Source organism: Nerophis ophidion, linkage group LG02, assembly GCF_033978795.1.
Source record: "Nerophis ophidion isolate RoL-2023_Sa linkage group LG02, RoL_Noph_v1.0, whole genome shotgun sequence".
Classification (NCBI taxonomy): domain Eukaryota; kingdom Metazoa; phylum Chordata; class Actinopteri; order Syngnathiformes; family Syngnathidae; genus Nerophis; species Nerophis ophidion.
In genome coordinates, this window is record NC_084612.1 from 2,342,422 (window position 1) to 2,369,471 (window position 27,050).

General features: G+C 42.9%; 1 protein-coding gene and 1 non-coding gene across 2 annotated transcripts in view; both read right to left on the reverse strand.

Moving 5' to 3' along the window:
* LOC133535920 (transient receptor potential cation channel subfamily M member 1-like) overlaps positions 1 to 27,050 on the reverse strand; it is a 63,869-nt gene that overhangs the window by 23,411 nt on the left and 13,408 nt on the right. The window contains exons 3-12 of the mRNA XM_061875974.1: positions 26,799 to 26,997; positions 22,890 to 23,103; positions 22,691 to 22,815; positions 22,450 to 22,621; positions 14,061 to 14,235; positions 13,874 to 13,997; positions 10,129 to 10,201; positions 9,947 to 10,047; positions 5,269 to 5,439; positions 3,520 to 3,654 (exon numbers count right to left, since the gene is read on the reverse strand). Coding sequence (XP_061731958.1) covers positions 3,520 to 3,654; positions 5,269 to 5,439; positions 9,947 to 10,047; positions 10,129 to 10,201; positions 13,874 to 13,997; positions 14,061 to 14,235; positions 22,450 to 22,621; positions 22,691 to 22,815; positions 22,890 to 23,103; positions 26,799 to 26,997 — 1,489 coding nt within the window. The remainder of the gene's footprint in view (positions 1 to 3,519; positions 3,655 to 5,268; positions 5,440 to 9,946; positions 10,048 to 10,128; positions 10,202 to 13,873; positions 13,998 to 14,060; positions 14,236 to 22,449; positions 22,622 to 22,690; positions 22,816 to 22,889; positions 23,104 to 26,798; positions 26,998 to 27,050) is intronic.
* Positions 8,369 to 8,450, reverse strand: trnas-gcu (transfer RNA serine (anticodon GCU)). The gene has a single exon. It is a non-coding gene; the product is annotated as a tRNA-Ser (tRNA).

The window sequence follows — 27,050 nt, forward strand, 5'->3', positions numbered from 1 at the left end:
GTGAACATGAAACAAAAACACTTCCGGTGACGAGAACGATGGCAAGGACCGAATGAACACAAGAGATCCAACATGGGCGGCATAGCTCGGTTGGTAGAGTGGCCGTGTCAGCAACTTGAGGGTTGCAGGTTCGATTCCCGCTTGTGCCATCCTAGTTACTGCCGTTGTGTCCTTGGGCAAGACACTTTACCCACCTGCTCCCAGTGCCACCCACACTGGTTTAAATGTAACTTAGATATTGGGTGTCACTATGTAAAGCGCTTTGAGTCACTTTAGAAAAGCGCTATATAAAAATAATTCACTTCACTTCACTTCAGATGAATGATGTCATTAGTGTATCAGGGGTAATGTGGCCAGGTCGACTACCTGGCAACTACAGGCTTAAATAATAGTGACATGATTAACAACAGGTGCGTGAGTTCAAACAAATGAGGCAGGTGAAACTAACGGTTGTCATGGAAACTAAAACAAACCAGGGTGCGCAAAAACAGGAACTGTCAGGATTGTCCCTGACAGTTTGGCTATGTTTTATTTTTTTCCTCTGCATTTGTCTTTGTTTCCTCTGTGTGTGTACTATTTCCTGTCAGCACTCTTATTTTGTCTGTTTCCTGTGCTTCTCCCTGGGCGCTGTTTCCCCTCAGCTGCGGCTGATTGGCACCTGGCCACACCTGGTGTCAATCTATTTTTACCTACTTTGTCTTCCAGTCTGTGCTGGATTATTATCACTTCTGTATCGTCACTCCTGTCATGTCGTGTCGTGCCATTGCAGCGTAGCAGTAAGCTATATTTCGGTAGCAGTTTGTAGCTTACTGTCTTTTGTTCCATGCTTTCAATTTGTCTTTGTACTACACGTAACAACTTGTGTTTTCCTGCTCGCTACCTGCTAGCTTCCACGCTAGGCCCTCTTTTTTTGCTCGCTTCCATGCTAAGCTCCTTTTGTTTTCTAGCTCCCATGCTAGCTCTTTTAGTTTGTTATCCGCCTCGTGGGTGCTTTTTGTTGTACCCGTTTTGTTTGGTTTTGTCTTAGTGTTTTATTAAACCATGTTTCCTTACTCAATGCCTGCCTCCTTCTCTGCATCTTGGGGTTCGTCACAAACTAAATCTGACAGGAACTAATGGAGTCAAAAACAATTCACAACACAACTAAACAGAATCCAGACCACATAACATGACAGCTGCTCCGTTATTGATTGAAGTAAAGTCTGAATGTCATTAAAAAAGTTAGTTCCATCTTTTGACACTTCTTCGCTACACCGCTACAACAAAGATGACGGGGAGAAGGTGAGCCACGTAAATAAGACCGGCCACGAATCGGCGCATCCTAAAGCGACTGTCAGAAAGCAACTTGAAGATGATCTGTAAAACATAATCTATGCAACATTTTGACCGAAGAACCACCATTACATGTTATGTAGACCACAAGGAAGTGTTTTACATTTAGAGAAAAATCATAATATGATCCCTTTAATGCGCCTTATAATCCGGTGCGCCCTATGGTCTGGAAAATACGGTACTTGGTTCCTGAGAACGCACATTTTGACCGTCCCAAATGGATGATTCTCATGGTCCAGATGCCGGAATTCCCGATTCTTATTTTTCCCTCCCATTCTACAAACGCACTTATTTACTCAAAAATGCTAAGTTCCGAGTACGGAAAGTGCGCAAGTTGAGTGTGTCGGTCACGTGTCACAGCTTTTTCAAGATGATGGACGTTAAGCTGCTTGTCGGAATGAGACAATGGACGTTAAAGCTAAAAGCTTTTGTTGTCGCGGTAAAAAGCGGGTTATATCTTCAATGTACATATGAAATGTGACAGTATACATTGTAAGGATTTAACCTTTTAATGCTGTAATCTGAAGGAAGTTGACATCCGGCAAACAACTGTCACGAGTACTCGCTGCAATCCTTCTATTTATTACAGGACCCCCAAATATGAACCTTCACTATGTTGCCAAAAGTATTTGGCCACCTGCCTTGACTCACATATGAACTTGAAGTGCCATCCCATTCCTAACCCATAGGGTTCAATATGATGTCGGTCCAACTTTTGCAGCTGTCACAGCTTCAACTCTTCTGGGAAGGCTGTCCACAAGGTTACGGAGTGTGTTTATAGGAATTTTCCACCATTCTCCCAAAAGCACATTGGTGAGGTCACACGAGAAGGTCTGGTTCTCAGTGTCTGTTCTAATTCATCCCAAAGGTTTTCTATCGGGTTCAGGTCAGGACTCTGTGCAGGCCAGTCAAGTAAATCCACACCAGACTCTGTCATCCACGTCTTGCTTTGTGCACTGGTGCACAGTCATGTTGGAAGAGGAAGGGGCCCATTCCAAACTATTCCCACAAGGTTGGGAGCATGGAATTGTCCAAAATGTTTTAGTATCCATCATTTGGTAGAAGCATTTAAGTCCCATCTTAAAACTCATTTGTATACTCTAGCCTTTAACTAGACCCCCTTTTTAGACCAGTTGATCTGTCGTTTCTTTTCTTTACTACTCTGCCCCCCTCTCCCTTATGGAAGGAGGGAGCACAGGTCCGGTGGCCATGGATAAAGTGCTGGCTTTCCAGAGTCGGGACCCGGGGGTGGACCGCTCGCCTGTGCATCGTTTGGAGACATCTCTGCGCCGCTGACCCGTCTCCGCTCGGGACGGTCTCCTGCTGGCCCCACTATGGACCGGACTCTCATTATTATGTTAGAACCACTATGGACTGGACTTTCACAATATTATGTTGGACCCACTCGACGTCCATTGCATCCGGTCCCCCCTAGAGGGGGTGGGGTCCTCTCCAAGGTTTCTCATAGTCATTCAGCTTGACATCCCACCGGGTTGTGAGTTTTTCCTTGCCCTTTTGGGGGATCCGAACTGAGGATGTCGTTGTGGCTTGTGCAGCCCTTTGAGACACTTGTGTTTTTAGGGCTGCATAGATAACCATTGATTGATATCCTGGTGCATTCAAAGTTCCTTTCACTGTAACTAAGGGGCCAAGCCCAATTCCTGAAAAACAACCCCACACCATAATTCCCCCTCCACCAAATTTCACACTCGGCACAATGCAGTCCGAAATGTACTGTTCTCTTGGCAATTTCCAAACCCAGATTTGTCCATCAGATTACCAGATGGAAAAGCGTGATTCATCACTCCAGAGAAGGTGTCTCCACTGCTCTACAGTGCAGTGCTTTATGGCTTAGAAGCATCCGCCCGGCCATGGAAACCCATTCCATGAAGCTCTCTGCGTACTGTACGTGGGCTGATTGGAAGGTCACATGAAGTTTGGAGCTCTGTAGCAACTGCCTGTGCAGAAAGTCGGCGACTCAGTTCCTATGGCCTACCACTTGGAGGTGTTCCCACCCATGGCCACACCTCCAAATGACTGGTGGCCAAATACTTTTGACAACACAGTGCAAATGTACGCCAATATGCAGCTAAGCTAAGCAAGGCTACCACACCCCTTATTCTTGGCAATTTTGGTTTGAGAAAATAGGCGACCGCCGGATCATGTGACCGTCGGGGGTCGTCTCACCGTGTTGTAGAGCTCCTCCAGACGAGGGATGGTGAGGAAGTGGTGGATGTTGACGCCATTCTCGATGAGAAGCTTCACAAAGTCCACTCTGTCCAGGACAAGCGCGTCCATCATGGCCTGCTCCAGCGAGTTGACCTGCGGCAACACGTGCCGACATTCGCAGAATTATGAACGATTCATAAGTGGAATATTTCCACTTTGCTTCGAATGAGAAATATCTGAAGGTTAGTCAAAGGAGGTGTTAAAGGCCTACTGAAATTAGATTTTCTTATTTAAACGGGGATAGCAGGTCAATTCTATGTGTCATATTTGATCATTTCGCGATATTGCCATATTTTTGCTGAAAGGATTTAGTAGAGAACATAGACGATACCATTTTGCAGTAGCAGACGATGTGCGCGTGACGTCACGGGTTGTAGGGCTCCTCACATCCTCACATTGTTTATAATCATAGCCTCCAACAGCAAGAGCTATTCGGACCGAGAAAGCGACGATTTCCCCATTAATTTGAGCGAGGATGAAAGATTTGTGGATGAGGAAAGTTAGAGTGAGACACTTAAAAAAAAAGCGATCGCACCGGGCGGCGGAAGTGGGTGCGTTTTAGATGTAATAAGACACATTTACTAGGATAATTCTGGAAAATCCCTTATCTGCTTATTGTGTTAATAGTATTTTAGTGAGATTATACCGTCATACCTGAAAGTCAGATGGCTGCGGTGAACGCCAGTGTCTCTAAGAAAGGGGTAGGGAACCTATGGCTCTAAAGCCAGATGTGGCTCTTTTGATGACTGCATCTGGCTCTCAGATAAATCTTAGCTGACATTGCTTATAGCGATAAGTAATGAATAATTCCCCTGGTAATCAGTGTCAAAAATAACGTTCAAAATATAAAACATTCTCATGCATTTTCATCCATCCATCCGGTTTTCTACCGCACCTGTTCAAGAAGTCTCATTAATGGAAATAAGTATTTTATTTATTTTTGGTCAGCCTCAAAATAACAATGTTATTAAAAAGAATAAGAGACTTATTTTACTCTAAAAATCTTGGTCTTTCTTAAAAATGCACGCATAGAGTTGTATTCAGTGTTAAAAAAAATAAATTATATGGCTCTTACGGAAATACATTTTTTAAATATTTGGCTTTTATGGCTCTCTCAGCCAAAAAGGTTCCCGACCCCTGCCCTAAGAGAAGCAGAGGAGCCTTTTTGACAGCTACAGGAGGAGGTCCCATAATCCACTGAAGTCTCCGGTAAGAGCCGACTTAATATCACAATTTTCCCATCCAAAAACTTGCTGCTTGACGTAGAGAAACATGTTCGCTTGACCGCTCTGTGTTAAAGTTTCACAACAAACTAAGAAACACCGGCTGTGTTTCGGTGCTAAAGGCAGCTGCAATCCACCGCTTTCCACCAACAGCATTCTTCTTTGACGTCTCCATTATTAATTGAACAAATTGCAAAAGATTCAGCAACACAGATGTCCAAAATACTGTGTAGTTATGCGATGAAAAGAGACAACTTTTAGCCGTAAATGGTGCTGGGCTAATATGTCCGCTACAACCCGAGACGTAATCATTCCGCAACGTTTTCAAGAAACTCTGCGGGAAATTTAAAATTGCAATTTAGTAAACTAAAGCGGCCGTATTGGCATGTGTTGCAATGTTAATATTTCATCATTGATATATAAACTATCAGACTGCGTGGTGGCTAGTAGTGGCTTTCAGTAGGCCTTCAAGTTAGTGTCGTACCCAGCTAAGCAGCTCCAGCTTCCTGGGGTCCGTCTCCTCGGGTGGTTCCGGTTTGCTTTTACCGCCTTTTCCTTTTTTTCCTCGTGCTTTTCCTTTGGCCGCTGCTTGTGCCGCCGCCGCTGCCCGCTGGACCGAGGCCGGACTCTTAGGATGCTCACTGAGCTTCACTGGCTGAACACAAACAGCACACACTTTTAATAATGATAATGCCAGTAATTATAATGGGGATGGTAATGTAAATTTGTTTTTCAGATGATGTACTGGTAATGGTGATGCTGAAGGAGATGGTGATGGTGATGTAATTGAGATTATGGAAACGGTAATGGTGATGCTGTGAGTGATGGAAATGGCGATGATGATTGTGATGGTAATGGAATGGAGATGGTGGTAATGGTAATGGTGATGCTGATATTGATGGATATAGTGATAAATATGTTGATGGGGATGTATTGTAATGGTATTGTGATGGTGATGCTGATTGTGATAGTGATGGTGATGGTGATGTAATTGAGATGGTGGTAAAGATAGTGGTGGTGATGGTAATGTGATGGTGATCATGATGGTGATGGTAATATAATGGTAATGGTGATAGTGATTGTGATGGTGATGCTGATTGTGATCGTGACGGTGATGTAATTGAGATGGTGATAAAGATGGTGGTGGTGATGGTAATGTGATGGTGATGGTGATCATGATGGTTTATTAGTTTATTAGTTTATTAAGGATCCCCATTAGTCTACACCGCAGTGGAGACTATTCTTCCTGGTGATGGTGATGTAATTGAGATGGTGATAAAGATGGTGATGGTAATGTGATGGTGATAATGATGGTGTTGGTGATCGTGATGGTGATGGTGATCATGATGGTGATGGTAATATAATAGTAATGGTGATGGTGATTGTGATCGTGATGTAATGGTGATCGTGATGGTGACGGTAATATAAGGGTGATGCTGATTGTGATCGTGATGGCGATGTAATTGAGATGGTGATGGTGATCATGATGGCGATGGTAATATAATGGTAATGGTGATGGTGATTGTGATGGTGATGTAATGGTAATCGTGATGGTGACGGTAAAATAATGGTGATGCTGATTGTGATGGTGATGTAATTGAGATGGTGATAAAGATGGTGATGGTAATGTGATGGTGATAGTGATGGTGTTGGTGATCGTGATGGTGATGGTAATGTGATGGCGATGGTGATCATGATGGTGATGGTAATATAATAGTAATGGTGATGGTGATTGTGATGGTGATGTAATGGTGATCGTGATGGTGACGGTAATATAAGGGTGATGCTGATTGTGATCGTGATGGGGATGTAATTGAGATGGTGATAAAGATGGTGGTGGTGATGGTAATGTGATGGTGAATGTGATCATGGTGGTGATGGTAATATATTGGTAATGGTGATGGTGATTGTGATGGTGATCGTGATGGTGACGGTAATATAAGGGTGATGCTGATTGTGATCGTGATGGTTATGTAATTGAGATGGTGATAAAGATGGTGATGGTAATGTGATGGTGATAGTGATGGTGTTGGTGATCGTGATGGTAATATCATGGTAATTGTGATGGTGATGTGATGCGGATGTAATGGAGATGGGGGTAATAGTAATGGTAATGGTGATGCTGATTGTGATAGCGATGTAATTGAGATGGTGGTAATGTGATGGTGATGGTGATGGTGAATGTGACGGTCATGTAATGGAGATGGTAATGGTGATGCTGATAATGATGGAGATAGAGATAACGATGTTGATGGTGACGTAATGTAATGGTGTTGTGATGGTGATGCTTATTGTGATCGTGATGTAATGGTGATGTAATTGAGATTGTGATAAAGATGGTGATGGTAATGTGATGGCGATAGTGATGGTGATAGTAATATAATGGTAATTGTGATGGTGATGCAACGGAGATGGTGGTAATGGTAATGGTGATAGTGATGGAGATAGTGATAAAGAATGTTGATGGTGACGTTAATGATATTGTGATGGTGATGCTGATTGTGAGAATGTGATGGTGATTTTGATGATGATGATGATGATGATGTAATTGAGATGGTGATAAAGATGGTGGTGGTAATGGTAATGTGATGGTGATGGTAAGGCAATGGTAATTGTGATGTGATTGTGATGGTGATGTAATGGAGATGGTGGTTATGGTAATGGTGATAGTGATGGAGATAGTGATAAAAAATGTTGATGGTGACGCAAATGGTATTATGATGGTGATGGATATTGTGATAGTGATGATCATTGTTATGTGATGACGATGTAATTGAGATGGTGATACAGATGGTGGTGGTGATGGTAATGTGATGGTGATGATAATATGAGGGTAATGGTGATGGTGATTGTGATGTAATTGAGATGGTGATAAAGATGGTCGTGGTGACGGTAATGTGATGGTGATGGTAATATGAGGGTAATGGTGATGGTGATTGTGATGGTGATGCTGATGTAATGAGATGGTGGTAATGGTAATGGTGATGCTGATAGTGATGGAGATAGTGATAAAGATGTTGATGGTGATGTAATGTAATGTTATTGTGATGGTGATGCTGATTGTGATAGAGATGGTGATGGTGTTCGTGAAGGTGATGATGATGTAATTGAGATGGTGGTGGTGATGGTAATGTGATGGTATGGTGATGTTGATCATGATGGTGATGGTAATATAATGGTAATGTGATGGTGATTGTGATGGTGTTGTAATGGTGATGTTGATGTAATGGAGATGGTGGTAATGGTAATGCTGATAGTGATAAAGATGTTGATGGTGACGTCATGTAATGGTATTGTGATGGTGATGCTGATTGTGATGGTGATTGTTATTGTGATGGTAATGGTGACGATGATGTAATTGAGATGGTGATAAAGATGGTGGTGGTGATGGTAATGTGATGGTGATGGTGATGGTAATATAATGGTAATTTTGATTGATTGTTTGAAACTTTTATTAGTAGATTGCACAGTACAGTACATATTCCGTACAATTGACCACTAAATGGTAACACCCCAATAAGTTCTTCAACTTGTTTAAGTCGGGGTCCACGTTAATCAATTCATGGTAAAAGAGACCAACCGCTCGATGAGGAGGGGATTCGAACCCATGCGTGTAGAACACAATGGATTAGCAGTCCATCGCCTTAACCACTCGGCCACCTCATCATGGTGGTCATAATCATGGTGATTTAATGGTAATGGTAATTGTGATGGTGATGGTATGATGATAGTGATGTAATGGAGATGAGGGTAATGGTGACGGTCATGGTGATGATGATAGCGATAGTGATGTAATGGTGATGCAAGTGAGATGGTAGTCGTGGTAATGGTGATGCTGATAGTGATTGAGATGGGGATGGTATTGGTGATAATAATGGAATGGACATGGTGCTAATGGTGATGGTGATGTGATGTGAGGCTGATGGTGATGTAATGGAGATGATGGTATTGGTAATGAAGATGATGATGATGGTGATGTCATGGAAATTACGAGAGTAATGATAATGGTAATAGTAATAGTAATTATAATAACAATGATGTGTTTGGAATCGTATCATAACGATAACGGTAAAGATGATTGTAATGCTAATGATTAGGATGATATCATTGATAATGGTAAAAGTAATTGTAATGCTCATGATAAATGACATCATGACATAAGGTTAATAGTAATGCTGTTATTGGTAATGGAGATGATATTGGTAATTGTATATATATATATATATATATATATATATATATGTAGGTGTGGGAAAAAAAATCACAAGACTACTTCATCTCTACAGATCTGTTTCATGAGGGGTTCCCTCAATCATCAGGAGATCTCCTGATGATTGAGGGAACCCCTCATGAAACAGATCATATTGCGCTCTACCACGGTATCGAGCACTATTCTCTGGATAATCCAATCAAGACATATATATACATATATATATATATATAATGATAATGATAATAAGGATAATATTAATAATGTGATGATGGAGATGATGATAGTTAGGATAATGGTCATAGAAATATAGCAATGATCATGATAAGGTAATAATAATGATAGTAATGATAATGATATGGTAATGATAATGATGTAATAGTAATTAAATGGTAATGATGTGGTAACAATAATGGTAATGATATATATATAATTCTAAAATACATTGATAAGTGAAATAAAGACACTTTGATGAATGACAAATTACACAATGGCATAAGGACATAGTGTTCATTGTAATGATATTCTTGATGGTGCTGGAGATGATATTGATAATAGTGAAAAAAATATCGAGAGATAATAATAATAATAATGTAATACAATAGTAATGATGATTGGATTAATAAAGCTGATATGTATAACATTAATTACAGTAATGATGATGAATGATAATAGGTTAATAATAATTATATAATGATACAATAATGACAACAATGACATTGTGATAATAGTAACACCTGCCTATTGGAAAACCACTTTATAATCCAAACCAGGCCCTAGGGCCATTTTCTGCTAACAGATCGTTTTTTTTTATCAACAGTATATTGTAAAACATATTTATTAATAACATTTAATACGATTTTGTCTCTTATAACATAAAGCTAAGATGTTTTATTCCACTATAGGTCGTCGTCTGCCATCGGTCAAAAATCACCTGGTTCCACGTACTCACCGGCCAGTGATGTCCGTACACAAAGATCTGATTGCGAGCGATGTCCACTCGATTCCACGCCAGCGCCAAACTCAGCTGGTCGCACGCCGACGCGTTGGTGCCTGCGATCACATGTTATTGTGTGTGGCGGTAGGGCGCTAACCAGGATCGCCACGTGACCAATTTTTTTGGTTTGTTTTCACCTTTGAGCAGCGCCGTCAGGATGGACATCTCAATGTCCTGCTGGCCTTCGGAACCCATCCGGAACACCGTAATCTGCAACATGACAGCAGCAGAAGTGTGTCAATGATTCGACGCTGTTAGCGAATGCTAAGCTAATTTTTCTGAACAGAGTCATAAATGGAAAAAAGTTTGTAAAGTGAAGCAAATTTCTCCATAAGAAACAATGTAAATATGAATATTGGCTTGCAGCCCCGACAAAAATCCATATTTTAGTGAAGGTTTGTAGACTTTGAACACAATATAACATGCCATACAATACTGCATATGAAACAAACCTAACAAGAATGTGATGGATCAACTTTCTAATTAATAACAAGCCAAGAAAAACAACAGCGACAAGCTGAACTCTTCTGTATGTAATGCCCTGCACACACACACAGAAGTTCATTTGGTGCCCTCAAAAACGATCAGAAATCACAAAAATCCTTAATTTTAACAATCATTGTGTGAGACTTGCGTGGCATAGTTCTTCCAAGGATGCGTCGGACAAGAACACAGCGTAAGGTAAGAAAATAAAGATTTATTTAACTAATAAAACAGGCTAGAACAAAAACACTGTTGCTAGGCAGATAAGGAAAACAAATGGCGCTAGCATGGGAGCTAGGGAAACGAACAGAAACACAACATTTGGCACGAAGGCACAAAAAGGAAAAACAAAAGCTACCAGCATGAGAGCTAGGGAAAAACTTGTCGTAGCGTGAAAGCTAGCGAGTGGAAAACAATGAATAAGAGTTGTCATCTGTTGCGTGAACGCAAATTAGGAACCGAGGCAGAAGAACGAAAAGGGGCAGGTTTAAATAAGGCAGTAATCAGTAGAAACAGGTGTGCGTAGAAAGCAAGGGGCAGGTGGACTAATAAGCTACCATGGTGACAGAACAAAACAGGAACTAAGGACGTCAAACAACAGAGTGTGATACCAAAATGGAACAAAAAGAAGAATATGGAATGATCCGGGCATCGGCTCATAACACATTGTTCTACAATAATAAACATTTTAAAGAGTCAAATCCACTTTATATTGTCATCAGCGAATGAACAGCTGACGAGAGAAGACAGAGGAGAGGCTCTTGGGAGAGACGCCAATGAAAACAGGTGGTGTCTTCTTCTAGGCCAGGCCTGGGTAATTATTTTGATTCGCGGGGGGGGGGGGCAAATTTACAAATTTAGAGGAAAAAAAATGTGTCCGGGTGCCAGTATGAGGGATGTCTTGTTCAGTTTTTTTTCTGTCTTGTTGATTGCATGTTTTAGTTTGAAAAGTAACTCTCCTCTCGTCTCAGGTCACTTGCCCTTCCTTTTGTATCATCAGTCTGACGTCATCCGTAATCCCTGGTCCCTGATTGTTTCCACCTGTTCCCCATTACCCTCATGTGTTTTATAAACCCACGCCTCCCTTATTTCTGTGCCAGATTATCTCCTTTGTTCGTGCCTCTCTAGCATCCTGTCCAAGCCTTGACTCGTCTCTTTTTTGAAGATCTTGATCCTAAATTCCCTTGTTGGTATTTTGAGTTTTCTTTTTTCCTCCTCAGCAAAGTGAATTTTGGTTATTTACTGTAGTTTTGCAGCCAAAGTGGTGAGTTTTCAGTTTTTTCTTACAGTTTTTCCTTTTCTTCAATTTTTTGAGTGATACTTTTTGTTAACCATTTTTTGGAAAAGAGACAGTGTAGACGTTTTATAGCCATTGTTTTTCTCACTCCTTTTGGAGCGTTTTTTTTTGTTTATGATAAATTAATTTCATAGATTATATCCTGCGCCAAGTCTAGTTTGTTATTGTTTTTATGTTTCCAACTTTTGGTGTGATTTTAGATTTGTTCCTTTTTGTGTGGAACCTTTTTTCGCCGACTAGTCAGGTTATAGCCTATGTTGAATTTCCCTGACTAAGGAGATGAAAGGAACTTTCAAAATAAAAGCCTGCCGGATTGTTCACTACTCTGCATCTGAGTCCCATTTTTGACCAAGCCTGACAATATCTATCTATCCATGTGTGCTATTTTTTCTGTAAAAAATAGTATAATACATATTTTTATAATAATAATATAAAATAGAAATAAAAATCTGATCCATAACTGCAAGCATTGATTGCCATCCATCCATCCATCATCTTCCGCTTATCCGAGGTCGGGTCGCGGGGGCAGCAGCCTAAGCAGGAAAGCCCAGACTTCCCTATCTCCAGCCACTTCGTCTAGCTCTTCCCGGGGGATCCCGAGGCGTTCCCAGGCCAGCCGGGAGACATAGTCTTTCCAACGTGTCCTGGGTCTTCCCCGTGGCCTCCTACCAGCTGGACGTGCCCTAAACACATCCCTAGGGAGGCGTTCGGGTGGCATCCTGACCAGATGCCCGAACCACCTCATCTGGCTCCTCTCGATGTGGAGGAGCAGCGGCTTTACGTTGAGTTCCTCCCGGATGGCAGAGCTTCTCACCCTATCTCTAAGGGAGAGCCCCGCCACCCGGCGGAGGAAACTCATTTGGGCCGCTTGTACCCGTGATCTTATCCTTTCGGTCATGACCCAAAGCTCATGACCATAGGTGAGGATGGGAACGTAGATCGACCGGTAAATTGAGAGCTTTGCCTTCCGGCTCAGCTCCTTCTTCACCACAACGGATCGGTACAACGTCCGCATTACTGAAGACGCCGCACCGATCCGCCTGTCGATCTCACGATCCACTCTTCCCTCACTCGTGAACAAGACTCCTAGGTACTTGAACTCCTCCACTTGGGGCAGGGTCTCCTCCCCAACCCGGAGATGGCACTCCACCCTTTTCCGGGCGAGAACCATGGACTCGGACTTGGAGGTGCTGATTCTCATTCCGGTCGCTTCACACTCGGCTGCGAACCGATCCAGTGAGAGCTGAAGATCCCGGTCAGATGAAGCCATCAGGACCACATCATCTGCAAAAAGCAGAGACCTAATCCCGTGGCCACCAAACCGGAACCCCTCAACGCCTTGACTGCGCCTAGAAATTCTGTCCATAAAAGTTATGAACAGAATCGGTGACAAAGGACAGCCTTGACGGAGTCCAACCCTCACTGGAAACGTGTCCGACTTACTGCCAGCAATGCGGACCAAGCTCTGGCACTGATCATACAGGGAGTGGACCGCCACAATAAGACAGTCCGATACCCCATACTCTCTGAGCACTCCCCACAGGACTTCCCGAGGGACACGGTCGAATGCCTTCTCCAAGTCCAAGTTGCACTTGGACTTGGAGAAGGCAAGCATTGATTGTTTCCTTGTAAAAAAAACAACAACAACAAAAAAACTGTATAGAAACAAGCCAGTCTTTTGAATAACTTTTTGAAAAGAGCCATAAATCACATTTTTGAAACACAAAATGGCCCCGCTGAAACAAAAGCCGGCTGAAATGCAAAAACTTGTCTACATAAATGGTCACCTGAAAACGCCAAGAAAGCAAGTGACTTAAGGAAGCGGGGAACAACTCAAGGCACTGGGAAACAAAATCTGCATCAAGTTAAAAGGAGGACGGGGAAAATAAGTACAAAAAAAAAAAACGTAAACAAATCAGTCATAACGTGCAGTCGCCTGACCTCATTTCCTCATTGTGAGATAAAGGTTGCACAAGAGTCCATTAGGAGCAGGTCGTAGGTCACATGCTGCATGTATTATCTGCCTATGGGGGAGTGATGATGCGTTCAAGGGACACAGATGGGCTGGGATTTTTATTGCTGAGCGTCACACGACATCCTACCAGAGCTTTCTTCTTCATGCACTCCATCACCATGAGGAAGATCTGCTGCGCCTGACTGCGGCCGTAGTTGAAGGTCTTCTGGATGGTCACCAGCAGCTGCTCCTTCACGCCCTCGCTCACCATGCTGCGGGGTCACGCCACGTCAATGCCGCCGTCGGAAGACCACCAGGAACGGCCCACCACTTACCCGTCCTCTTCGCAGTATCTGTGGGCGAAGGAAATGATGTCGGAGGCCCGGCCGCTGCCGTCGCACACCACCACGGGGACGGGGGGCTCCTCCTTCAGGCTCTCTAACACGATGGAGATCACGTTGGGGCCGCCCTCCAGGATCAGACACACCACCGGGACGCCCTGACCCAGACCTGTGGCACATTAAGCTCACATGGGTCGAACGCACCAAGCCAAGTTTCTTCCTCTGAGGTGTGCGTGATGGCTGAGTCTCCCCTTTGTAGGTGTTAGAATAATTGTTTCTAAAATATCACAAAAAACTTTGTATTACATTGTGTTCCGGACAAGAGGACAAAAGGCTGAAACCTTCCAAGAAGAATGCTCGTAAAACTCCACTGGAACTACAAAGCGGACAGGTGGCAGGATCTGCCCAAATTCCACAGGAACTCTTTTTGAAGTATTTTACAAACTTTTTTGGAACTATTTATGGAACTCTCTTTGAACTATTTTATGGGACTCTTTTTGAACTATTTAACAAACTCTTTTCAAACTGTTCGGTAACCGAGGGCAACGCTGTTTACGACCCACTTCCCTCAGGAAGCAGCTGTCGGAAGGAGGGGGGAGAAAGTCAAATAAAGAAGGAGTAGATGCTACCTCAGTAGAAGCATTTAAGTCTCACCTTAAAACTCATTTGTATACTCTAGCCTTTAAATAGACTCCCTTTTTAGACCAGTTGATCTGCCGTTTCTTTTCTTTTTCTTCTATGTCCCACTCTCCCTTGTGGAGGGAGTCCGGTCCGATCCAGTGGCCATGTACTGCTCGCCTGTGTATCGGCTGGGGACATCTCTGCGCTGCTGATCAGCCTCCGCTTGGGATGGTTTCCTGCTGGCTCTGCTGTGAACGGGACTCTCGCTGCTGTGTTGGATCCGCTTTGGACTGGACTCTCGCGACTGTGTTGGATCCATTATGGATTGATCTTTCACAGTATCATGTTCTCATATGTTCTCATAGTCATCAGTATCATCAGTATCACAGTATCATGTTCTCATAGTCATCATTGTCACCGACGTCCCACTGGGTGTGAGTTTTCCTTGCCCTTATGTGGGCCTACCGAGGATGTCGTAGTGGTTTGTGCAGCCCTTTGAGACACTAGTGATTTAGGGCTATATAAGTAAACATTGATTGATTGATTGATTGAGTACGATCTTAGGGCAGAGTGTGGTGCCGGACTGTACAGAGAGTACAGAGGCCATGTCTCTCCTCAGATCTGAGTCCAAAATTAATTCTGTCTCTGTTTGATTATTTGCCTGTTGTCTTGTTTAATAGATGTCATCAGTGTTTGAACCTGACAGTAGGAATGGGTACCAAATCCAGTACTTTTTTGGCACCGACAGAATCTCGATGGTAAAATCCAACAGTACTATGGTATCACATGGTATCACATGGTAACTGACATCACATGGACAAAGATAAGACCATTCTGGAGGAAAGTTCAGTGTTTAGTTGTACCAAAAATTGAGCTATTTGGCCACAATACCCAGCAGTATGTATGGAGGAGAAAAGGTGACACATTTAATCCCAGGAACATCAAACCTTACAGTCAAGCATGGTGGTGGTAATATTGTTCTCTGGGCCTGTTTTGCTGCCAATGTCACGCCTATGGGATCAGGTTTTGTTTTTATCATGTTTGGTTTTATTTTTTTGGACACTCGGTTCCTGTCCCTGCACTTCCTTGTTTTCTTTGTTACCATGCCAACTCATTGATTTTCACCTTGCCCTCATGTCATGCCCCTATCCCCATGTCATGCGCCTGTTTTCAATCATCATAGCTATTATTTAAACCGGAAGTTGCCAGGAAGTCAGTCTGGCAACTTTATATATCCCTCAACCCGATTCATGCCAAGCCATGCTGTTTATTCCATCCTGCTCATGTCAAGTAAGTTTTTGCTTTAGTTATGTCACAGTTGTTTAGTTTTGTTTTCAGTAGTCAAGTTTGTTCTCCGCCATTGTGCGCGCCATTTGTTTGCCTTTTGTTGTAGTTCGTTAGTGTAAGTAATCGATACATATGTACTCACATTCACGTCTTGCTCGTGCCAATTTTCCTTTGCGTTGGAAAAACAAACTATCCCACAGTCCAAGTCCTGACAGCCAATGGAACTGGTGCTTTACAGAGGGTAAATGGGACAATGAAAAAGGAGGATTAGCTCCAAATTCTTCAGGACTACCTAAAATCATCAGCCCGGAAGTTGGGTCTTGGGCCTAGTTGGGTGTTCCAACAGGACAATGACCCCAAAGACATGTCAAAAGTGGTAAAGGAATTGCTAAATCAGGTTAGAATTAAGGTTTTAGAATGGCCTTTCCAAAATTCGGACTTCAACGTGTGGACAATGCCGAAGAAACAAGTCCACGTCAGAAAACCTACAAATTTAGCTGAACGGCACCAATTTTGTCAAGAGGAGTTCAAAAATTCAAGCAGAAGCTTGTGGATGGCTACCAAAAGCGCCTTATTGCAGTTAAACTTGCCAAGGGACATGTAACCAAATATTAACATTGGGGCGGCATAGCTCGGTTGGTAGAGTGGGTTCCAGGTTCGATCCCCGCTTCCTAGTCACTGCGTTGCATCCTTGGGCAAGACACTTTACCCACCTGTTCGCATTGCCACCCACACTGCTTTAAATGTAACTTAGATATTGGGTTTCACTATGTAAAAGCGCTTTGGGTCACTAGAGAAAAAGCGCTATATAAATATAATTCACTTCATATTGCTGTGTGCACATTTGCTCACATTTTCAATAGACCCATAATAAATTCAAACAACAACCAAACTACATGAATGTTTTTTTTTGTGAGCAACAAGTACGTGCTTCAATCACTCTATCACAAAAAAAATAAGTGTTGTAGAAATGATTGGAAACTCAAGACAGGCATGACATTATGTCCTTTACAAGTGTACGTAAACTTTTGACCACGACTGTATAAAAACTGGACCGCAGCTAACTTTTAAATGTTGCATTAAAAACGGAGATGTTATTACCAATAACAATAATATTGATTAACACACTTAAAAGTACCAACAATTAGTACCGGTATCAATTCCGGAATTGGTGCCGTATCGATTCATACGTGAACAGTACACATTCCTACCCGCCTGGCACGTGACTTCAAGGCGTAGGACAGGGGTCAGCAACCCACGGCTCGAGATAGCGCCGCCCTATTGGCTCCTTGGAGCTTTTTAAAAAATGTAAGAAAATGGAAAAATGTGGGAGGAAAATATATATTTTTAATATGTTTTTTGTAGGAGGACAAACATGACACAAACATTCCTAAATGTTATAAATCCCACTGTTTATATTGAACATGCTCCACTGATAAGAGTATTTGGTGAGCACCATTTTGTCTTATTAGTTTCGGCGGTCCTTGAACTTACTTTCTCCGACCCTTTCACAGAAAGGCTCCTTCTTTGTCTCATTTTGTCCACCGAATGTTTTAGACTGTGCATGGATGCACTAAGGTGAGCTTTGTTGATGTTATTGACTTATGTGGAGTGCTCATCAGGCATATTTTGTCAGTGCATGACTGCAAGCTAATCAATGCTAACATGCTATTCAGGCTAGGTGTATGTGCATATTGCATCATTATGCCTCGTTTGTAGGTATATTTGAGTTCATTTAATTTCATTTTCTTATTTACTCTGTGTATTTAATTTATATTTAGATTATCTGTATGTAATATTGGCTGGCATGTTGTTCCAGACCACAGCAAACGTGACCCATCTTGCAAAGATAGTAATAAACCTATTAGAAGAAGACAGCCTGTTGTTTCTATTAACTTGGACACACACATCTAAGTCAGTCATTTCAAGGAGTTATTTCACCCCCAAAGAAGCCTCCATTTTACTAATGTTTTCCAATCTTGTAAAAATGTGTAGAATAAATATTACATTTCAACATTTATTTCAATGAATATTTGTGTCAGCCTGCAACAAATAGTCATTTTGATAGTAGGCTAATATAGCTATTACAGACACTTATGACACTTACCGTATTTCCTTAAATTGCCGTAGGGTATATAGTATGCGCCTGCCAAGAATTACTGCCGGATCAAACTCGTTTCGCAAAATAATTAGCGCATGCTTAGCATCACCGCCAGCTCAGGATTAAAGCCGGGTCAACCTCGTTTCGCAAAATATTATTTTTAATAGCGCATGTCTAGAATAGGTTGATTGGCAACACTAAATTGGCCCTAGTGTGTGAATGTGAGTGTGAATGTTGTCTGTCTATCTGTGTTGGCCCTGCGATGAGGTGGCGACTTGTCCAGGGTGTACACTGCCTTCCGCCCGATTGTAGCTGAGACAGGCGCCAGCGCCTTCCGCGACCCCGAAAGGGAATAAGCGGTTGAAAATGGGTGGATGGATGTCTAGAATTTCCGGCGGGTCAAACTCGTTTCGCAAAATAATTAGCATATGCCTAGAATTTCCGCCGGGTCAAACTCGTCACGTCAGGAGTGACACTTCACCTGTTATCATTTTCAAAATGGAGAAGGCTGATTTCAATGATTTGAAATCGCATAAAGGGAAGAAGATTAAGAGCTATTCAGTAGGATTTAAGGTCCAAGCTATTGAATATGCTAAAAAGAACAGTAAGCAGCTATTTTTTTATTAATATACCGTAGCTGCGTGTGTCAAATATGAGTCATTAAATGACTCCCGCCTCCTGGTGGTAGAGGGCGCTAGTGATCCCTCTTGCGACTACTCGGCTGCAGAAGAAGTGAAAACAAGCAGCAAGAGTGAGCAGCCATCGTTTAATTTATCCTGTCACTTAACACTTTTAACATGGAGGATTACATATCTAAAATAAAACCGTTTTCTAAACTGGACTTTCAATGGAAGCAGGAGGTAATAAAGGAAGATCTCCATCGAGACAGAGAGACTTTTAAAACTGAAGAAAGATAAGGAAGACTTCTATAAACAAGTTATCGATGCTTTTGATCAGAAGGAGCTGCGCATGGACTTCATTTATAAGTAAAGGTAAGACCATAATAACGTTTTTTTTTATTAAATGTGCTTTTCATGATGTTATCCTTATATCACACTCAAATTTATAAGCGCAGGCCTAAATTTACCGCATGCCTTGGGTAAACGTCAAAGTGAGAAGAGGTTTTAAAGGCCTACTGAAACCCACTACTAGCGACCACGCAGTCTGATAGTTTATATATCAATGATGAAATATTAACATTGCAACACATGCCAATACGGCCTTTTTAGTTTACTAAATTGCGATTTTAAATTTCCCGCGAGTTTCTTGTTGAAAACGTCGCGGAATGATGACGCGTACACGTGACGTCACGGACTGTCAGGAAATATTAGCGCTGCACCACTCACGGCTAAAAGTCGTCTCTTTTCATCGCATAATTACACAGTAATTTGGACATCTGTGTTGCTGAATCTTTTGTAATTTGTTCAATTAATAATGGAGACGTCAAAGAAGAATGCTGTTGGTGGAAAGCGGTGGATTGCAGCTGCCTTTAGCACCGAGATACAGCCGGTGTTTCTTCGTTTGTTGTGAAGCAGAACGGTAAAGCGAACATATTTTCTCTACGTCAACCAGCATGTTTTTGGATGGGGAAATTGTGATATATATCTTACTGGAGAAATCATTGGATTATTCTTCATCCTGCAGCAGCTGTTTAAAAGGCAGCTGTGAGGTTGGCTCCTCGGCTTCTCTCTGAGACACTGCGTGTTCACCGCAGCCACCCGACCTTGAGGTATGTCTTTACAATCTTTTACAATCTTTAAAATCTCACTAAAACACTATTAAAACAATAAGCAGCTTCTCTCTGAGACACTGCGTGTTCACCGCAGCCACCCGACCTTGAGGTATGTCTTTACAATCTTTTACAATCTTTAAAATCTCACTAAAACACTATTAAAACAATAAGCAGCTTCTCTCTGAGACACTGCGTGTTCACCGCAGCCACCCGACCTTGAGGTATGTCTTTACAATCTTTTACAATCTTTAAAATCTCACTAAAACACTATTAAAACAATAAGCAGCTTCTCTCTGAGACACTGCGTGTTCACCGCAGCCACCCGACCTTGAGGTATGTCTTTACAATCTCTTACAATCTTTAAAATCTCACTAAAACACTATTAAAACAATAAGCAGCTTCTCTCTGAGACACTGCGTGTTCACCGCAGCCACCCGACCTTGAGGTATGTCTTTACAATCTTTTACAATCTTTAAAATCTCACTAAAACACTATTAAAACAATAAGCAGCTTCTCTCTGAGACACTGCGTGTTCACCGCAGCCACCCGACCTTGAGGTATGTCTTTACAATCTCTTACAATCTTTAAAATCTCACTAAAACACTATTAAAACAATAAGCAGCTTCTCTCTGAGACACTGCGTGTTCACCGCAGCCACCCGACCTTGAGGTATGTCTTTACAATCTTTTACAATCTTTAAAATCTCACTAAAACACTATTAAAACAATAAGCAGGTAAGGGATCTTCCAGAATTATCCTAGTAAATGTGTCTAATTACATATGAATTGCTCACACTGTTGTGATCCAATAGTCGGGTTATCACCATATTGTTATTTTTGTTCCATTTTTATATCACTCTGCGGTTTGACATGCTTAGTTCCTGTTTTGTTCGTTTCCATGGTCACTCATTAGTTTCAGCTGCTACTCTCTTTTCCGGCACACCCGTCTTTACTAATCACCACCCTTTATAAGCCAGCCTTTTCTGTTCACTCATTGCCGGATCTTAGTTTGTTCCCATACAACTGCTTATGACTTGTCTCTCACTCTCGATTTCGCTAGCCCTCATGCTAAGCTTTATTTTATTCTTAGCTTTCATGCTAGTTGTTTTGTGTTTCCTTTTGTGTGCCTTTGGGCCAAATGTTTGTGTTTCGGTTGGTTTGACCCAGCTTTCCATGCTAGCGCTTTTATTTGCCTTTTCTATTTGTACCAGTGTTTTTGTTCCTTTTGTTTAATAAATCCCTTAGTTCTTACCTTTTTGCTGTGTTCTTGCTGACGCATCCACGCAAGTCTAACACACACTGCCGTCGCCCGGAGCCGTCGCTTTTTTTCCCTTTTTTTCTATTCCTTCACTATCAATATCCTAATTCACAAATCTTTCATCCTCACTCAAATTAATGGGGAAATCGTCGCTTTCTCGGTCCGAATTGCTCTTACTGCTGGTGGCCATGATTATAAACAATGTGAATATGTGTGGAGACCTACAACCCGTGACGTCACGCGCACATCGTCTGCTACTTCCGGTACAGGCAGGGCTTTTCTATTAGCGACCAAAAGTTGCAAACTTTATCGTCGATGTTCTCTACTAAATCCTTTCAGCAAAAATATGGCAATATCGCGAAATGTTCAAGTATGACACATAGAATGGAGCTGCTATCCCCGTTTGAATAAGAAAATCTCATTTCAGTTGGCCTTTAATTTAATTAGCGCCTCGGCGGCAATTCAAGGAAATACGGTACATTTCAACATTTCTTTCAATGAATATTTGTGTCAGCCTGCAACAAATAGTCATTTTGATAGTAGGCTAATACAGCTATTATATTAGCCGGTTGGTAGAGTGGCCGTGCCAGCAACTTGAGGGTTGCAAGTTCGATTCCCGCTTGTGCCACCCTAGTTACTGCCGTTGTGTCCTTGGGCAAGACACTTTACCCACCTGCTCCCAGTGCCACCCACACTGGTTCAAATGTAACTTAGATATTGGGTGTGACTATGTAAAGCTCTTTGAGTCACTTGAGAAAAGCGCTATATAAATATAATTCACATTTTTAGACCAGTTGATCTGCCATTTCTTTTCTTTTTCTTCTATGTCCCACTCTCCTTTGTGGAGGGAGTCCGGTCCGATCCTCGCCTGTGTATCGGCTGGGGACATCTCTGCGGTGCTGATCAGCCTCCGCTTGGGATGGTTTCCTGCTGGCTCCGCTGTGAACGGGACTCTCGCTGCTGTGTTGGATCCGCTCTGGACTGGACTCTCGCGACTGTGTTGGATCCATATATGGATTGATCTTTCACAGTATCATGTTCTCATAGTCATCAGTATCATCAGTATCATTGTATCATGTTCTCATAGTCATCATTGTCACCGACGTCCCAGTGGGTGTGAGTTTTCCTTGCCCTTATGTGGGCCTACCGAGGATGTCGTGGTGGTTTGTGCAGCCCTTTGAGACACTAGTGATTTAGGGCTATATAAGTAAACATTGATTGATTGATTGATTGATTGAAATATTATAGACACTTATAGCACTTATACAAGGCTTTGAATTGTGTTGTTGTTGTATTTTTGGTCCCATTTTTGGTCCTTCAACATTTTGGGTTGCCGACCCCTGGCGTAAGAAGACAACAAGAAGCCCGGCGGTCACATGACTCACGCGTGTTGATCTTCTGCAGGGCGATGTGTTTCTCCAGCTGGCGGCGCAGTCGGACCTCGGCGCCGTACTTCCCGCTGGTGCCGTTGTCGGCCAGGATGAAGTGGGAGTGGCTACTGTTCACCACCGACAGCTTGCTGAGGGGGTTGGCCATGGTCTGATAGGGCCGGGACACCTGAAGTGGGCGGAGCAACGAAAGTCACCTGCGAGAATGAACCCCGGGTTTCTTTCTCTCCCGCCTTACGTCTCTCCCAATGAGGTCCTCCTTGTTCTCGATGATGCCCCAGGGGGCGATGCCGATGGCGCACACCTTGCCCCGGGACTTGGACGAGTGGTCTTTCAAAGCGTCGCCAACATGGCGGATCACGCCTGAAAACGCAGCAAAAAGGAGTGGTCAGAACACCTGGACGGAGCCGACCGATGTGGGCTTCTTCGTCCATTACCGGTACTGACGCCGCCGGTGAAGATCCACGCCCCCGTGGTGACGGCGGCTTTAATGAGGCCCCGCCCAAACACCTGACGCAGCTTGGGGGGCAGCTCAAAGTTCTGGAGGCCGCCGTGGACCGAGATGAGCAGGGTGGGAAGCTCCAGCTGCCAGTCCTTCACCATCAGGTGCAGCAAGGAGTCCGCCTTGGAGTCGTACGACACGCGGATGTACTGCGGGGTGCAGAGGGGGCGTGGTCAGTAAGGAGTGGGCGGAGCGAGATCGAAATGTCGATTTAAGTTTGTGTGTGGGAATATGTTAATTGGCAACACTAAATGGTCCCTAGTGTGTGAATGTTGTCTGTCTATCTGTGTTGGCCCTGTGATGAGGTGGCGACTTGTCCAGGGTGTACACCGCCTTCCATCCGATTGTAGCTGAGATAGGCACCAGTGCCCCCCCGCGACCCCAAAGAAAATAAGCGGTAGAAAAATGGATGGATGGATGTCGGGTTCTGTCCCTGCCGACTCAAACCTGGGTAATCCACACGAGAGGCAAGCGCGCTACCTACCGAGCCACCGACTCTTGAGGTCGTCAGGGAGTGAGGTTTACCGTGGCTTCGTCACATTCGCTTTAAGTGTTCATATTGATACTAAAGATGTCCGATAATGCCTTTTTTGCCGACATTGTCCAGGGGCGGTTTAGCTCGGTTTGTAGAGCGGCCGTGCCAGCAACTTGAGGGTTGCAGGTTCGATTCCCGCTTCCGCCATCCTAGTCAATGCCGTTGTGTCCTTGGGCAAGACACTTTACCCACCTGCTCCCAGTGCCACCCATACTTGTTTAAATGTAATTTAGATATTGGGTTTCACTATGTAAAGCGCTTTGAGTCACTAGAGAAAAGCGCTATATAAATATAATTCACTTCACTTCACTCTTAATTACCGATTCCGATATCAACCGATACCGACATTTAAAGTCGTGGAATTTACCCATTAATTATGCCTAATTTTGTTGTGATGCCCCGCTGGATGCATTAAACAATGTAACAAGGTTTTTCAAAATAAATCAACTCAAGTTATGGAAAAAAAAAGCCATATTTATTATTGAAGTCACAAAGTGCATTTTTTTTTTTAACATGCCTCAAAACAGCAGCTTGGACTTTGGGACGTGCTCTCCTTGAGAGAGCATGGTTTGAGTTGGGTAGCGGTGGATGTATATTGTAGCATCCCGGAAGAGTTAGTGCTGCAAGGAGTTCTGTGTATTTGTTCTGTTGCATTTATTGCATTTATGTTGTGTTACGGTGTGGATGTTCTCCCGAAATGTGTTTGTCGTTCTTGTTTGGTGTGGGTTCAGTGTGGTGCAAATTTGTAACAGTGTTAAAGTTGTTTATACGGCCACCCTCAGTGTGACCTGTATGGCTGTTGACCAAGTATGCCTTGCGTTCACTTGTGTTTGTCAAAAGCCGTAGATATTATGTGACTGGGCCGGAATGAAAGGCAGTGCCTTTAAGGCAGGGGTCTCAAACTTAATTTACCTGGGGGCCACTGGATGCAGAAATTGGGTGAGGTTGGGCTGTGTGAATTGATTTATGTGGACCCCGACTTAAACAAGTTGAAAAACGTATTCGGGTGTTACCATTTAGTGGTCAATTGTACGGAATATGTACTGAACTGTGCATGTGAAATCTACTAATAAAAGTTTCAATCAATCAATCAAAAAAAGAAAATATTTCTTTAAAAAAATTTAACATGCACTTTTTAATGCCTCTACGGACGGTGCCCCTTAAAAATATTGTTAGGGTGATTACTCCTGAAGGGGCACTGAAAATTGAGAGTTTCCCGGGGAAAAAAATCGAGGGTATACAGGTATGACGCTTTACAGCGCCACTCATATAAAACTCGCGGGCCGCACCAACATTTAAATTTTCATATTAAGGTGCGGGCCGCAAAATAACGTGTTTGAGACCCCTGCTTTAAGGTTTATTGGCGCTCTGTACTTTTCCCTCCGTCCGTGTACCCAGCAGCGTTTTAATGTCATATATTTTACTTTTTGAAACCGATACTGATACCGATAATTTCTGATATTATATTTTAAAGCATTTATTGGTCGATAATATAGGCAGTCTGATATTACCGGACATCTCTAATTGAAACTACAAGTGGTATCCTTATCGGATTGATACAAGTGTGACAAAATCGATATTTTACAGTTTTCTTTTACAAAATCCAAAACCAGTGAAGTTGGCACCTCCAAAACCCTCAAATCCAGACTCCAAACATCCCAGAATAAAGTAGTCCGGTTACTTTTAGACCTCCACCCCAGATCACACCTCAATCCAACCCACTTCTCCAAAGTGGGCTGGCTCAGGGTGGAGGACAGAGTAAAACAACTTGCACTGAGCCTCGTCTATAAAATCCGCTACACCTCCCTGATACCGAAGTACATGTCAAACTACTTCCTTAACGTAAATGACCGCCATAACCACAACACCAGGGGGAGCTCCACAAACCACGTTAAACCCAGATTTCGATCCAACAAAGGTCTTAACTCATTCTCTTTCTTTGCCACATCAATGTGGAATGCACTCCCAACAGGTATAAAAGTAAGTGCACCTCTATATTCCTTCAAAACCACTCTAAAACAACACCTCCAGGCAACTTCAACACTTTACTAATACCCTCCTCCATTCACATCCCATCTCCCCGGATTATAAACAACTCAAATGTACTTCTAATGTATATACTTGTTCTTATGCTATGTGAACTCACTATGTTCTCTGCTGGCTGTACATATCCTACTAAATAAGACCTACACTGTTTCAATGTCCACATTTCTCTGTTGATGCAATTGTTGATGACTGAAGTACTGATATCAACCAAAGCTCCTCATCCCACCCCCCGGATTGTAAATAATGTAAATAATTCAATGTACATACTATGATGATTAACTTGTGTGATGACTGTATTATGTTGATAGTATATATTTGTACCAGGAATTGATTAACGTGGACCCCGACTTAAACAAGTTGAAAAACTTATTCTGGTGTTGCCATTTAGTGGTCAATTGTACGGAATATGTACTGTACTGTGCAATCTACTAATAAAAGTATCAATCAATCAATGTAGATGGTAAATAAAAACAGAATTATTTGCAAATCCTTTCCGACCTATATTCAATTGAATAGACACAAATACTTCATGTTTGAACTGGAAAACGTTGTTATTATTTGCAACTATCCGCTCATTTGGAATTTGATGCCTGCAACATGTTTAAAAAAAGCTGGGATAAGTGGCAAAAAGACTGAGTAAGCTGAAGAATGCTAATCAAACACTTACTTGGAACATCCCACAGGTGAACAGACTAATTGTGAACAGGTGGGTGTCGTGATTGGGTATAAAAACAGCTTCTTTCACAAACAAGGACGGGGCGAGAGTCACCACATTGTCAAAAAACGTGTAAACGAGCTATTGCAAGGAATTTAGGGATTTCACCAACTATGGTCTGTAATATCATTAAAAGGTTCAGAGAATCTGGAGAAATCGCTGCACATAAGCGATGATATTACAGACATTCGATCCCCTCAGGCGGTATTTCATCAAATAGCGACATCAGTGTGTAAAGGATATCACCACATGGGCTCAGGAACACTTCGGAAAACCACAGTCCGTAACTACAGTTGGTCGCTACATCTGTAAGCGCAAGTTAAAAGTCTACTATGCAAAGCGAAAGCCATTTATCAACAACACCCAGAAACGCCGCCGACTTTGCTGGGAACGAGCTCATCTAAGATAGACTGATGCAAAGCGGAAAGGTGTTCTGTGGTCTGAAGCAATTACGGAATGTGTGTGTGTGTGTGTGTGTGTGTGTGTGTGTGTGTGTGTGTGTGTGTGTGTGTGTGTGTGTGTGTGTGTGTGTGTGTGTGTGTGTATACCATGGCCTTGTTGATGTGACCTCCTTCCTGGAACTCAATGACGCCGTAGGCGTCAGTGGGCGTGGCCCGGGTGTGTTTGAGGGGGGTCCAGCGCTCTGGGGCTTGGACCTCCAGCAGAACCAGCGGGGCCGCGTCCTCTTCCTCGCGGGTCCCTGCTGGCACGGCCGTGTGCTGCGCCACCAACTGACCACAGCTGCATCTGCAGGAGGCGGGGCCAGAGATGATGCGTTTCCACGGCAACATGTTTTCCAT